This window comes from Dermacentor variabilis, unplaced genomic scaffold (genome assembly GCF_050947875.1).
Source record: "Dermacentor variabilis isolate Ectoservices unplaced genomic scaffold, ASM5094787v1 scaffold_12, whole genome shotgun sequence".
Taxonomy (NCBI): domain Eukaryota; kingdom Metazoa; phylum Arthropoda; class Arachnida; order Ixodida; family Ixodidae; genus Dermacentor; species Dermacentor variabilis.
This window is the reverse complement of record NW_027460280.1, coordinates 46656472-46672377: the sequence shown is the minus strand read 5'-3', so window position 1 is coordinate 46672377 and position 15906 is coordinate 46656472. Positions and strand designations below refer to the sequence as shown.

Sequence of the window (15906 nt, the reverse complement as noted above, 5' to 3'; positions counted from 1 at the left end):
CGTGTGGTCATTCCCGCTGATCTTACAACGTCCTGAAAGACATTGGAATATTATGTTGTGTGCCTTGTCATGGCTGCTATGATATATCCGAATGAAGAGAAGCACAGCAAATTCAAGAGTTAGGTTAGCTGGTTACTCTTTCGAAGACGTGTGAGGTTCTCTGACTAGGGTGTCATTTCCGAAATTAATCTTTATAAAAGCATCCTGGGTCACCGTCAGAAAGATAAGAGTAAGTAGAGATTACAACTGTATAGCATGGACTTATGAAGAAAAAAGTCTTATCACGCACTCCCAAATTTAAAATCGAATACACATAAAACAACGCATTTTCCGAGCTTTTACTGTTACCGTGGCTTGAGCAGGCGCTGCACCTGTCACTATAGGCATCGCATCCTCTCGGCTTTGATCGATGTTCCTTATTATCGCTCTCGAGAGCAAGACTGGCATATCCGCAGTGCCTTACAGCAAGAAGCTGCCGAATGAAGGCTGGGAAGAGAGACAGAGAGCAACAGAAGGAAAAGTTGGCTCTAGTGACGGAGGCAACTTATCAGGGTTGCTGCGTCGTACCGATCCTTTTCATCGTCGGCTTTGTGCCAGCGACAGACGGCGTTCGCGGGGGTGCCCATATACTGTATACATCGAGAGTTGGGCAACTGAGATATGCAGGACAGTGGGCACCGCGGCCTATACGAAGCTCGGCTGTCTCCTCGTATTGCGATCAGTCGCGCCGATTGGCCGTCCGCATCTGAATGCGCGCGGCCTTCGTCGAGCCGTCGCGTACGCGCACGTCTCTTTTGTGGCCAGACGGCACGCGCGGGAAAGGGTCGCCTTGCAGCGCGGCTCTTAGCGGCGGCAGCTGGCCTCGGAGACAACAATCAAATGTCGATCTGGCCGTGCGGCAATCAATGCTGCTTGGTCGGCGGCGTGGACGGCGTCAGAAAGGGCAAGATAGCCGTCGCTCTTCCGGGACTCCCGACGACGCTGTGCCGCCCGGCGGATAGAAAGCGCTCCGACGCTGCCCGCAAAGAGGAACAATGCTGCAGCAGCCCGCAAAGAGATCCTTCCCTTCGCGCGGCGATCAGCATGCACCCGAGACGTATGACTGCCGGCGTCGAGCGGTAAGAGATTCCCCGCGGTGCAGCGAATGCTTCTAGCGTGGTCGCGCGTGCTGTTTGTTCAAGGGGCGCGTTTCCGGGCGTATTGGTCTCGAGAGACTTGCCGGGGGCCCGGTGTATATACGTTTGCAGCCGGCGACCATGATGGTAACGGCTGCAGCCCTTTCTTTTTTGTTGAAACGTAGACGCGAGGACGTTCGTGGCGGTGAGTGACGCCGACTGCTGCCTCCCGCTTTGCGTTTACACAAACAGAATGCACGCCGTTGTGGTTAAATATGAGATCATGGGGCCGGGGAAAGGGAAGCTCATAAGAAAAAAAATAAACAGGCGAGACAACAGTCTTTCTTTAAAAAAATAAATTTGTCCGCCACTCGGCAAGTTAAATTTCTAAAGACTGCGTTCAGGAGGGCTAGTCACATTTGTGTGCTCGAAAGAAAACGTCACCAACGTGCTGTGTGGTGAATGGTTGACGTACAAAACTAAAATCCAATAAAAAAAATCTGAAGTTTACGTGTAGCGGTGCAAGAACGAGTACAAAACCGCAAGGCGAGAATAATCATCACGAAGATATTACATTTTGCAGAGAAATGTAGCGGTGTTGAATAAACTTTAGTGTCATTACCGCACGCTTCCGCAAGATATCATTCTGGCGCAACTATGGGACCTTTAATGAAGACGAACATTCTCTTTCAGTAACACGTCATTTTCTTTTGCGTGTTTTCGTTTCTTGTTTATTATTTTTTTTATTGCGCCACGCATACTTATTCAACAATGAAGGATGACCGGAGCGTTATTATCCTGCCAGCCGCTGTAACTCGACTTGCACCCCGTGCTCCCTTTTACTGTGCGAATCTCTCTAAAAAACATTTAATTTCGCCGACTCAGTAGCGCAGCAAGAGCTATATATATTCATCAGACATCTAGAAATTGTCTGATAAACCCGACATAGAATCACTGTCGCTATCGGCTTAGTAATGACCGATTTTGAACAGCTTGCCATGAGAATACCGCGTCTCAATGACCCTGAAATCTAGCCTCTTTTGCATTTTGATGTTGTGGTCCAATATGCTTTGAGAATTGGCGCGACATTTCCAGCTTTCCTTTACATGGGTCTTCCAGAAGTTTTGCAAGCAGACAAAACCTATTCGATGCGCGCATATAAATGAAAGCGTGAAGTTCCTACCGTCAGATATGTTAACGCAGGCAATTTTCGCGGCGGTTTTGGCTAAACTTGGTTGGGTTAACACGTGCGAGAGTTTCAGAGGCGTCGCTGACGCGGTATCTGTACAGTGATGGTGCGGGCGACAACGACGTCTACCGTATCGCCCGCCGCATAATCGAGCACAACCATCTCACCCAGCTTGACTGAACTTTGCAAACGAAAAGCCTATCCTTGAAAGACCAAAATCGACCCGCCGTGGTTGCTCAGTGGCTATGGTGTTGGGCTGCTGAGCACGAGGTCGCGGGATCGAATCCCGGCCACGGCGGCCGCATTTCGATGGGGGCGAAATGCGAAAAACACCCGTGTGCTTAGATTTAGGTGCACGTTGAAGAACCCCAGGCGGTCAAAATTTCCGGAGTCCTCCACTACGGCGTGCCTCATAATCAGAAAGTGGTTTTGGCACGTAAAACCCCAAATATTATTATTATTAAGACCAAAATCTGGAAATTGAGCCCGAAGCAGTATTTCGGTGTTGCACCGATACTGAAGGGCTGACACCCGGGACCCGAGCAACAAAGGCTTCAGTCTACTGCACGCGCCTTCTGCAATCGACGCGAAACAGTTACAGCGAGCCGAATAAAGGCGCATGCGAGTTTATTGAGATTCGTTGAGTCTGTATGTCCTCTAACCCGCTCGCAGTGCCGCTGCTTCGTTGTTCATCGAGTGGCGCAGTTCGTCGACTGTAACAATAAATTCATTTCGTAGGGAACGATAACGGGCAGTTTAAGCAGACTCTGACCGAAACGTACTGCCGTGGCTATCGCGTCGTCCTTGAGCCACTTCTGACGACCGCTAGCCTAATGACTTTTTAAGCATCGGCGGTGACCTTATCTACCGTGCAATCTAAGGAACGGACAAGTGCTTTGTGCGTGATCTCTACCGGTGCACTGCTCCGTTTAGTTGGCCGTAATAATCCTGGGGCCAGATGATGTTAAAAAACAAGAAATTGGTATCGAGGGAAAGCTTGCGCACTGGTTAGTTTAGAAAGGTTGGGGCGAGACAGCGGTCCATTATCCTGCACCGGGAAGACACTGAAGGAAGTTGCTGGGGAAACTGGAAAGCAGAGAGAGCCGAGGCATCAGTTTGGCTACCTTCTTTGCGAGTCAACTAAAGTGATGATGAACTGTGGTACATCCTGACAGCGGCATACATTTCAGAGCCGATAAAACGAAAAATTCACTTGCAGTCGAGGCCACATGCATTATTCATCTATAGCCATGCTTTATACTATACGCGGAGCTAGCGTCAATTCCACAGCTTGGGAAGCTTCGGGGTGACTGCGTTTTCCGTCTGATGCATCACCAGGATATTTATTTCTTTCGTTTTGTTGTTAAAGCCTGCGGTGTGTTTGCTTTACCTATGAACAGAGCAGACGCAGCGCTTTCTTTAGATTGGTGCTTTTTTTCTCACTAGAACAAAAAAAATGAAAAAAGAACACGCACATAAGCAAGGCTTCCATACAGACAACTACCGAGTTCACAAAAATAAGCGATGGCTTTCGCTGTTCAAACAGTTGACAGCGGAAAAAAAATGACATTGGTCGTGGAAGCTTTCGAACTTAGTGCGTAAATGTGCCATACAGAAGCGTAACATTTTCAGAGCAAAGGAGACGGCACAGCAGCCTGCCGAACCTTGAGAAAAAATTATGCTTCTCTTATTAAATTACCATTCGTTGCGCGCCGTTATTTCGATTTATTGAACGTACACTGTCTTCCAGGACGGCTACGTGCTCTCCATTCGCTTCAGCGAGAAGATGGCGCTGAAGTTTGCAAATGTTTCATATCTTTTTACGAAGAAAAACGAATTAGAAAGAAAGCATTCAGTCTGGTGTATTAACGTAATCGATTGGTTGCTTGATCGATTCAATTCGATTGATAGATTTAATAATTGAGCGAGTTGAACGATTCGCAATTGAATAAAGGTTAAAGTTTTTGCTAGTTTTAATCACCCTGACGCTTCGAAGTTTGCTCACGTATCAACCTCTACATGTCTGTTCCCTCCAAATTGCGTGGCCCAATTTCAAGCGGTTAATAAATGCCCGTCGAAATTTGAAGCAGAGAATCTTCATCGTGCCCTGTCGGTATAATTCTTTCGCTGCCAAAGGGCAAGGCCCACCCAACACCTCAACACTGTCGATTCCAGTGGAAACGTGGCCAATAGTGTCAAGGTCACTAGGACCTTGATGTTACCTATTGAATTGAGTTTGCCATTGATCGCAATGGACTCTCTGCGAATGTTGGCCAACGGAGGTCATTTATATCAACGAACAAACAATCAATTATATCGTGGCTATGTCTTGGTGAGGCATGCTTTGTGCATTATATTGCACATTGCCTTCAATCTATTCAAACCAATCAAATTTAGGTTGAAAACGATTACGTAAGATATTCATCCCGGATATTGTGACACATGCGTGCGGAAATGTATCGAAGTGGGTTAATCGCATTCTTACCGTTAACGTTCGAAAATTGACGCTATCTTGATCTGGACATTTATGCCGTTATAGACGACGAAAAGCAACCGTGAAATACGTTTACAATACCCCGATATGGCATGAAAACACAGGATGCAGCGTCAGCGTGACAACCCAACACACGACGTTTCATCTCCATCTCGTTGTTTAGGCAGGGGAAAACAATGAAAGGGGCTTTTAACATAACACGCGTGAGGAGATGGTTACATTCTCTGGTTGCATCGAGATGCCGCTTTGAGCATTTGTCCGTGGCACTTGAACAAAAAGTGAAAATTTCACCTTCCTAACGTCCCCGCCAGTAACAAGAATTAACTGAAAACCGATTATGTCTCCTGGCCCTCTTCGGATCTCAGGAGAAAACCGTAGCTTTCAGGCACACCTCGCCAGCCCCACAGCTCGCACCTAAGGCTGCAAGCACGCGCGCTTCTTGCCAAACTTAGGTAAAGGCCGCAAATTAATCGACACATTCGACGCACACGCAATGACCGCGTATTGATGTGCTTCGGCTTTAGTCGCGAACAACGTGTGTTTGGCTAACGAAGTCGAGATTTACCGAAAGCGATTGATTGGTCATGACCGTCCAAGATCGCAATTGACTGATTCTTCTTCATAAGCGGGTAGCCACGCACACAATGACAAATATGGCGCAGGGATGCACTGAAAGCACATTTTGCATCCACATAGACGGGCACACGGGATGTTTGCTTTCAGCTACGAAAAGCACCATATCGAATATTCTTACTGACTCATTCTATCATAGAACAACCTTGAAGAGTCGGGAGACGTAACTTGGTTTAATGACCATGGGTTCTTGTATAATTTCCAGTCTATATGTAAAATCGTGTTGCTCTGAAGCTTCGAGAATATACGAGTATAAATAATTTACTCTACATCGTACATACATGACATTCTTCCTCTACTGCAGTTTTTCTGAGACCTGCAAAGAATAACTGGTATATTTATGCTTGAAAGGTTAGGTTAGATTACACTCTTCAGGGATGCTACAATGCTTTTTTATTTTTTTGGTCATATAAGATGCAAGTGGAAGGCGAAAAGCCTCGGCTGATGGCAACGACAACAGTGCAAGTTTTCGCTGCCCTTCGTCATTAAAATGTCTGAATTTATCATAAAAAGTGAGACGCCGTGTCACTACAAGGTCGAGTACCAAGAAGAAGCGTATACAAATACAGAAAGAAGTAGGCCTTAGCGTTCTCGTGAGTTACGGAGGAGAACAAACGCTCGGTCTACCAGAACCGCGTAATTAGCTAACTCAACTGGAGCGCAACATTATTTTCCACAGCAAGGGTGTAAACGAGGTGATACACAGGGAGAAGCAGGATAACAAATTTGTGCGCGCGACAGAAGCACCGAATTAATTTCCCGCCCACTCGGCGCAAACTCTCGGCGGCGTGGGCGACGAGGCGCGGCGGCCGCCGCTAAAGCGTCGTCGACGCATCACGCGCTCGCAAGCCGCCCGAACGCCTCGGCGCGAGGCGGCGTCATGTGCGCGCGCCGCTGTATCGCCACCGGCACGCTGACAGGCCAGGCGGCGAGATTTTTAATTGCCGCGCCGACTAATCTAGGCGGCACGAGCCGAGCTCGGCGGGATGGCCGGGGCTCGGTGACGACTGGAGCGTGCGCCGCCGGAATCACACCGGGGCTCCGTATCGCGCCGTCACTCGCGCCCCATCTTCTCGTTAACGAGACCGCTGGAACAAAGGCGCGCGCTCCTGTATATCGGATCCTTGCAGGGCACAGCGCGCGCCCACATAATTGGACGCGCGAGGGAGAGCCGGTCCCGTTTTGAGACCGCATTCGGAGATGGAACATCCGCCGGCTCGGCACACTTTCCGCGCCGCCCGGCGTGCGTGGCAGGCTTGCTCGAAAGCTGGTTGCTCGAAACCGCGCGCGCCGCGACAGCGAATCCGAGCACGGCGCTCGCTTCGGCGCGTCGGCTTGCCGCGCAGACGGGCTTCGTTCGTTCGTTCGTTATTTTCGGTCTTTATTTATTTGTCTTTTGTCGCTCTTTCTTTCTCTTCGCTGCCCAGCGCATACTGTCATTCAATTGTGCAGCTTAATTTCTTATTGTAACTATTAATATGCAGACAGAGAGAAAGAGCTTTCTCGAAAAAAAAAAAAGAAAGAAGTATCTCCCTTTCCAGCATCGGATTGTGTCCTGCTCGTCGTTCACTCCGTTTTTCGCTAAACCTCTGCTGCCTCATGTCTTTTTCTACCTTTCTTTCTCGAGCACATGTGGCTGACCTCACGTCTTCCTGTAGTGAATCCCATGGTCTTGCTTATTAGTCACGTTCCTTTTCTTGCCTCACCTGTACGCAGCGCCTCTTTTACGAGCGAGCAGTATTGCTAACGAGACATGTGTTGTTGTTGCGCCTGCGACGCACAAAACAGAAAGCCCGAACAAGAACTTTACACATCCAGTAGGCTCCTGGTTGCGGAAAGCAGGAACAAAAAGGCCGGCTCGTGGGCAACTCAATTATCGAGAGCCTATGACTCCCATTATTTACGGTCGGAACAAATTCTAAGCATCCGGGAGAAACTACCGCTGTCGCTGTGAGTTGGAACGATTTTTGGGCAACGCAATTTGCATGAGAAAATGAAGTCATTGTTCCGGTAAACCTTTTATTTCCGTGCGGCAGGCGTTTGGATTCTTTTTCCCCGATTGCAGGGGAAGTATGCGGGTACTAGAGCGGCTCCTATCTGGAGGCCTGCTCCCTGGGTTTTCCTGCTTCCTTAGAGAGAGAGAGAGAGAGAGAGAGAGAGAGAGTAATATAGGAAGGCAGGGATGTTAACCAGTCAATAGTCTGGTTGGCTACCCTACGCTGGGGGAAGGGAGAAGGGGAAGCGAGAGAAGGGAGAGAGAAGGTGTAGATACGTGTACGGACAGCACTTGAGTTAAAGACGCTCGCGCAAACCAGAAGTTCTGAGAAAGCATAACAGTGCCTTCACTGCCTTGCTTTTAAAGTTCTCTATAACTATATCAAGAAGGGGGCCGACAGATGGAGTAGCACACTGTGGTACAAAAGTTACCTAAGCAGGGATAACGTACCTCAGAAAGGCCTTTCTGGGGCGCTTTATCTGTCTTTATGTAAACTATAACTATATGGTTTTTCTGGGCGTACCTCTCAGAAAATTGTGGCCTAAGGGTATCCCGCGATACCATAGAATTTGTCGCTGAGTTTATAGGTATCCATTATTGTATCTAGTGTCCTGGCTTTTTGCCCACATTTAACCATTCGTTCATTTCAGTTCCTTCGAGAACAACTCTGCCTTCTTTGTACATTGCTTGCGAAGTTGCGATGTTGAAGAACTCGAGCATCATTCTGTTTACGCAGACCGCTCACTTTGATAAAGAGTAAAGTACTCGTGAGACCATGGAGCCAAAGACACCCTCTTTTTGAACAGCTACAGTCACGTAGTGCAGCCCTGTGCAGCTTCTTCTACAGCTGCTGAAATAGTACAGAAAGAACTGCCCACACACCGGTCTCGATTCTGACGCCGGCCTTTCAACTTTTCTTGAAAAAGTTTATACATTGAGGGGTGCTTTAAATAATGTATATGAAAGTTCTTGTTTACCGCTCTTAAAGGCAAAGTTAATAAACAGGACTAACGTGCAACTATGTTCGCTCGCTCGTTCGTTCGTTCGTTCGTTCGTTCGTTCGTTCGTTCGTTCGTTCGTTCGTTCGTTCGTTCGTTCGTTCGTTCGTTCGTTCGTTCGTTCGTTCGTTCGTTCGTTCGTTCGTTCGTTCGTTCGTTCGTTCGTTCGTTCGTTCGTTTGTTTGTTTGTTTGTTTATTTGTTTGTTTGTTACGGGAAGGTGGGCTACTTGAGGTCCAGCTAGGCTATGACACATTTAGGATATTTAAGCTACCCCTTTACCCTGATAATACGCCCACATATACCAGTGACACGGAAACATAAACCTACAGAAAAAAAACAAGCACGAACAAGACACATACAAAAAAATAAACTAAACAGAAGAAGCGTCCCATTACATCCGCGCTATTATTAGAAGTTCATATACATTTCTCCATAACGGCACTAATATACGCACATACACGAATGTCATATATTCTAGTACTTTTATTATTTGTTTCGAAAACATATATAGACTTGAGAGAAAAGGGAAGCCGAGGAACAGGCTGGCAACTGCGGCAGGAAGGGGTACAACGCCTGCCTACTCTTCAGAATGGAGGAGACATAAACATACGAATGGAAGGTACGAAGAAGGGGAAGAAAGAGGAAAAAAAGAGCAATCCTAAACGCAAACACTCAATGTAAGTAGAGTTCGTGACAATCAACAAGTCAAATCAAAACACTTGGCTTGGTGTACGCTAGAAAACCCCTGAAGGCTGATGATTCTCTCTTATTTCTTTTATTTTCTTGCTTTACTTACGTCGATATTAGCTTAGTTCTTTGAAAGATTATCCATAAATAAACAAAGGGGAGTCTTTACATAACATCACCATTACTATATATATAGTTTGGCAGGCACGTACTATATTTTGTTGAAATCACGTGTTCAGATGATGCAAACTTGCTAGCGAGATATTGTCATACTAGCACTGTTAATTTTGCACATTTAATTACCATGGCGGAATTTCGCCTACAGCAGTAAAGTAAGGCAATAATCTTTTATTGTGAGTGGCATGAATACGCTGAAACGAATTTGCCACTAGGCTTACGAAATCGGCCACAGCTTATAAGCCGCTGTGAGCGCTTATTGTGCTTTTAAAAGATGCAATAGGCAATAATCCTTTACAAGGCGTTACGCTCCTTTTGCCTCCTCAGTTCCTACAGCCTCGTTGAACTGTTGCGAGAGAAAATTAACTTTCTCATTTCAAGATTGCAAGGTGGTTGCATATCAGCCAAGCTGGCAAGAACGATGTAATCAGAACAATAAATTTATGGGGTTGCTAGATTCGTTTAATTCATTATGTGATTGCAACATCCGTGAGGTGGTGTTTTTTAACCATTTTATCATTGCAGAAATTATTTCTGGATATATTCAGTCGACTTTCCTTTGAAGAAAAGCACACGGAGCGCAAATTTAGTACAAGTATTGCTCAAAGTCACGGTCTCAGTGCGGCCCCAAAATAAACGGCAGCTAGATGAGACACAGTAGAAAGGGTTTTACCGACGTGAGCATGTTTGACTGCCTAGATGGTGTGCTGCTTACGGAAGGAGTATGAGACGGAAATGTTTTCAGAGAAAAAGGGCGAGAAACAAAATAATCAACTGAGGGAAGGAGGATGACAGTGTCGTTTTTTTGCCAGCCATTGAGAATTTCTGAGAAATTTACGTTGGCGTAAACGAACAACGTTTGATGTTCTTCAATGAAGAGTTATGAATAGAATTTGTTGATAGGAAAGACAGAGAGGTCGACCTGAGCTAGTGTGCTCTAGTCTGCTACTGTGCACTGGGGAAGAGGGAAGGGGAGTGAAAGTATTGGGAAGGATGATGATGATAAGAGAAGTGGTGAGTGCTTATGTACATGAGACAGTTGCCTCGCTAGAGCCGCTCGTCGAGCTTGGTGTCCTGCAGGAACTTCAACAATACTTTTGTTGCACGCATTGAAATTGCAGTGTCAGGCCATGGGCCGAGGATAGTTTTCTCCGACATTAGTTGTCTGCCTACGCTGGCTAGGAAACTGTCTAACGTCCTTCGCTCCAGCATATATGCTGGGCAGTCGCACAGTACGTGTTGCAGTGTTTCGGGCATCTGGCAGTGTACACAATCAGGGCTGTTCGATTGGCCGATGAGGTGTGCGTAGCGATGGGTGAAAGCAACGCCGAGCCGAATCCTGTGTAGTAATGATGTTTTGCTCCGTGTAAGCTTCGGGGGCAAACAGAATTTATCGTCTGGGTCAATCATATGTAGACGTCTGTGAATGTTATCAGAGTGGGCTCTGTAAGCCTTTGTAAAGTCCCGCATGAGTGCCTTGATCATGGAGTTGGTGTCAGGTAGCGAGTAGGCAATCCGTACTTCATCAGAGGAAGAGGAGGCCGATCTTGCCACACTGTCAGCGAGTTCATTACCAAAAACACCACAATGGCTAGGCACCCATTGAAAGGTGATCACGTGGCCACTTAACTCGGCACTGTGATGAAGTTCGACGATTTCCAGCACGAGCAGATAGTATGGTCCTTTCTTTAAAAAGTATTTTAGCGCCTGTAGCGCTAATTTGGCATCGCACAATATCGTCCATTTATGGGGTGTCTGCGTTCGATGTTCTTCAAAGAAGCCATTAGCAGTATAATGCATGTTAACCAAGCCTTCAGAGATCGGGGCTCCATTCAAATCAATCTGAACTCTAATGAATTTGGTGCCCACAACAAGTTATCGCGCTGATATGTAAAGTTACGAGAACATAAGCTCTGCAGTTTCTAACGAGCCGCAACTATAAACCTATAGAATTGGCAGAGGGTCCAGGGAAACGAGGACAAGTGTTCGTCAGACAACGCTGAGCGGGAGCCGATGATAGCGAATTTTTCACCGACGAGGAATTCTGAAATATAGGCCTGTGTCCATGGAATGCCGAAAATCTTAGTCCTTAATATCGTAACTCAAGAGGTCCGATATATCAGTGACATATGTGATGCATTTTCTGCATATGTAATAGGAGTTGGGAGATTCACTGCGACTTTTTGACGCACACACCTTGAATTAGTCTTCATCTCTCGCGACTTTCTTTATTTAGTTCTTTCCAACAGAGGCTGACCCCCGCATTCGCAAGCACACCTTGGTGCCTTCGCAAGATTACCTTTCTTTCTAATTGTCTTTGAACCCTTAGCGCCATCTAGATTTCGTGTATATGAACATTTCTACGTGCGTTAACGAACCAGAGGATGTAAAATTTAACTCGGAGTCATCGAAAGCGCCATCTACCATAGCCTTGATATTGCTTGGTAACGTACGCACCATTTAGAATAAAATTTGCATATTTTGTTGGTGCTGTATTTTCTGCAAGACATTAGGCGTCATAGATTAGCTGTTTAATATTTACGAACGTAACTCATGGCGTCTGCACACTTCATGTATAGTTTTATTACAAACTTGCCTTTGCGGCAGTATCCATTATAACAACAAGGACATTGAGCTTTAACGGCAAGTATGACACGAACAAACTTTTCGAAGGGTAGGTGAAACATGGACACTATGCAGAAAAAAATTGCATTACACTTGCAAATACTAGAATGTTTGTACAGAGCTTAGGTTATCATTAGTGTAGCTAATACCTTTCCTTTGTTGACCTTTGTTAACTTCGCTCCCTATTATTTCTCAACTCTATTAGAAAGATAGGAAGGCAGTCGGTAGAGCACACATGAAAAACACGCCTTGATGAAGTTGGCGGCCAATTATTAGATTGACACATCTGTTCTCACCTACGCCTTCGTATTGGCCAGCAGCCTGTCTCCGTCCATCTCATCTTTTTTGTGCGTTTTCTTTACTGTCGCTCTTTTTGCGAAATGGGACTGCAGACTACGTAGCCTTGTGCCGCAAAGGACACAATCGATACCTGTCTCTAAGAATCTGTGTCTTCGGGCGCAAAATCCTAATCCTGGTGGCGGCGCTCCTTTCAATGTACTGTGCTCTCCAATATTGTTCTCTTTTCGTGTGTTTCTCTCTTTTCTATGGCGGTGAGACACCCTGAGGAAGCGATCGGTATTATTTGTGCATTCTGTAACTATGTGGTTCGCACGCTGCTGTAAAGGACCGATGTTCTGTCAGCCATGCGGTGCCGTGCAAAAGCATAGTGCAGCTACGAAGTGACCATCAAGCAAATTTTGGAAGTGCGGATGAGACACGCCGGCTTTGTGAAGCCAACTATGATTGAGAGCTTTTTATTTCTTTTTGCATTGTCTGCGAGCCGCAAACGTACCACTGAGAAAAGACAAAGAGGAAAGGAGGAGGAGGAGGAGGAGGAGGAGGAGGAGGAGGAGGAGGAGGAGGAGAGAAAGAGTGGAAGGCAGGGATGGTGAACAGAAATGCGTCTGGTTGGCTACCCTACTCTGGGCGACGGGAAAGAGGGAATAGAGAGATGATATAAAGAGAGGAGGAGGGAGGGAAATACGCGGTGAGCTCGCCCACGCACGCGGAGGCCCTGAGCAAGTGAAAGGCATTCACTGGGCCTGTCGCCCTCAGGAAAGACAAAAGCACTTTCACCGCTTCCTGGGCCGATGAGTGATGGGGACGGTCTTCAAGTAAGGCGGAAAATGCGTATTGAGGTGAGGCCATCAACTAGCTTTAGTAACATAAGCGAAAGCCATTCGCAAGCAAATAATTGGCAAGTAACTAATTTGAAGTTTGCATCCAACTGCAAAAGCTTTTTTCTTTGTTTTGTGGGTGTTTGTTTTCGATGAGTCTTGTTGGAAGGTCATGTTACTTCCACTGACATGACACTGCTGCGATAAACCTCTGAGAATTGCCGCAGTGCCAAGAACTTCATGGTTGTAAGGGGAGGCCCATCAAGATGTCCGTGGCTTATATTGTCACGTTGTAGTGACCATATTAGCAAAAACATTCGTACGCTATGTCGGCTCGTAAGAACATACGCCAGACAGTCGTGATGTTGGGCATTAGCGAAGGCGGCCGGCCAATGGCAAACAGCGCTTACGAACGAAAAGCTCTGTGACTTCTGCCCAATCAGGCCAGTTTGGCTTGCCAACTCTTGCTATTCATAACTGCAGTTCTCGCAAGAAAATAAAGCGTGCAGTGTTCGAGAAGAAGATGAAAGTGAAAAGCGTACTAGCCTCAATGTACGCACCACTCTTTCTAATTCATTCTGAGTTCAGGCATGCATTGTTATATTGTAAGATCAAGGTGACGGAAAAGGCCTAACTCGCTTTCCGCTAAAGATGGCCGCATTTATGTTAGAATTCAACGCTGCTAAGAGAGCTAGCAGAAAAGTGACACTTGAGACAAGACGTAAAATATGAACATTTGCATTGTCTTTTTTCCTGGCCTGTGTGTTCCCGAAGATTATTTGTAGTTATCTGCACGAAATATCTGATGGCGATGCGACTAACGCACCGGACAATGCAATCGATTTCGTGTGTAAACGTTCCTGCGATGTCACGCAAGCATCATCTACTTGGCTTCGCCTTTTTTTGCATTACGTTTTCGTATGTTTCCAACACCACGTGCCCCACTGCTCGTTGAACACCTCAGTGCTAGCGTCCATATTGTAAGTGCTTAAGCTTTTCTCCACGAAATGAGGGCTAACAAAACTCAATAGTTGGGAGGCCTACACGAGCGCCCTTGCGATAATGCTCGCCTTTCGCAACAGCGATGCTGCGGGCGCCTCACGCCATTGGGTCAGGTCTACTGAGCCTGGCAACCCCATTGTCACGCGTGGTATCGACGTCGCGCGCTCGGCGGTGCACTACCCATGAATACCAGTGAGGGGTGGTAACATAACGGGAGCTACGAAACCATGTTTTTGTCGACTCCACTTTCTCTCATCTCACATCGTTTGTTGTCCAAATCTTGACTGGCGAGAGGTTAGCGTCGTAGCCAGAGTTCCGCCCCGCCGCTACAAGGAGCGATGGCAAGATTTCGTTTTGCCCTGTCCCGGAACTCAACACTTACCAACTCCCAAAACCACGATGCCACTACTACACGCACAATACAGTGAGAACAACAAAACTTCAGCATGCAGTTTTCTTGCGGGGATCGCTATATACACGTAATTTTCCTCCAGCTCAACTGTGCGCAAGAAAAAAATAATTGTGGTGTTTTACGTGCCAAAACCACGATTTAATTATGAGCCACGGCGTAGTGGGGGACTTCGGATAAATCTGGACCACCTGGGGTTCTTTAACATACACCCAATGCACGGTACACTGGCTTTCTTGCATTGCGCCCCCATCGGAACGTGTTAACGTACACCCAATGCACGGCACACTGTTTTTTTTTATTTCTTTGCGCCCCCATCGGAATGTGGCCGATGTGGCTGGGATTTCATCCCGCGACCTCGTGCATAGCAACGCAACGCCATAGCTATTAAGCCACCACGGCGGGTACCGATGCGTAGAGAATTCTCTTTCTCGCTCGACGTGTTTAAGGCAAAATGAGAATGCCACACTGACAAATTCAAAACCCTTCACAGTGGTAGTAACGAAGGAACAGCCTAACCTTCCTGATCATTTCTCGGTCGTTCGCATTAGCATAAAAACGAGTCCTCTGTTGTAATTACATTCAAAGATATACCATCGTTGAAGTGTTCTTTCATAGCCAGAGCATGCACACACGTGAAATAGTAGGTGGTGCTACCAAGATAATCCGGAATGGTTCGGCGAAAAGAGAAGAGATGACGGTAAATATGGCGGTACCTTCTTTAGCCTTTGCATGAATATATCATATGCGTTGCTTTATCTACGAGGCAAGAAGAGCTGCAGCGAGACAGGGGCAAGCGTGAGAAAACACAAGGTGGCGTTTGCGTGTGTACTTGTATAGTCCAAGTGGCGTCAACTGGCGATGCGTCAAAATGTTTCGCCTCAACCCGATCTTTTAAAAGAATGCCATCACAGGGGTCTTCGCTTTTGAGCGACCTAAGATTGTGTTCCTGTAGTCAGATTCAGCTGGACAAATGCCCAGCCGAAGTTCACTATGGCTGCAGAGTCCTAGATTGGCATGAAACTTAACGTTTCATCTATTTTTGTCAGAATGCACATTAACGAAGCATCGCCATGCGCCAGGTACAAGGGAGAAAAATGCTCTGTAGAAAGGCAGGGAGGTTAACCAGAGGTAGTTCCGGTTGGCTACCCCGCACGAGGGGAAGGAATAGGGATATAAAAAGAGAAAGAGAGAGGGAGGATGAGAGAGAGAGAGAGACGAGCACAAACAAACCGCGGACTCTATAGAGCGGTAGGGAGCGGCGTTCTTAAACTCTATCGTGAAGGCCCGTAGACCGCAGGAATCTTAATAACGCGAATAAGGCCTTCTGCTCGGATGTTCTTTGGTAGCACTGGTCTAGAGCTTTTAGTTCTGATAGTGGACTATTGTCCAGCTGGTCCAGCACTCTGCACATCACTTGGCTCTCAGCACTATAGCACGGGCAGACACAGATCATGTGTG

At 46.8% G+C, this 15906-nt stretch overlaps 1 protein-coding gene across 1 annotated transcript in view; it reads left to right on the top strand.

Moving 5' to 3' along the window:
* The first annotated feature begins 1030 nt into the window (after positions 1-1030).
* The window catches only part of cpx (synaptic transmission protein complexin), a 296980-nt gene continuing 282104 nt past the window's right edge, over positions 1031-15906 (top strand). The window contains exon 1 of the mRNA XM_075676411.1: positions 1031-1118. Within this exon, the coding sequence (XP_075532526.1) occupies positions 1084-1118 (35 nt within the window). The 5' untranslated portion in view covers positions 1031-1083. The remainder of the gene's footprint in view (positions 1119-15906) is intronic.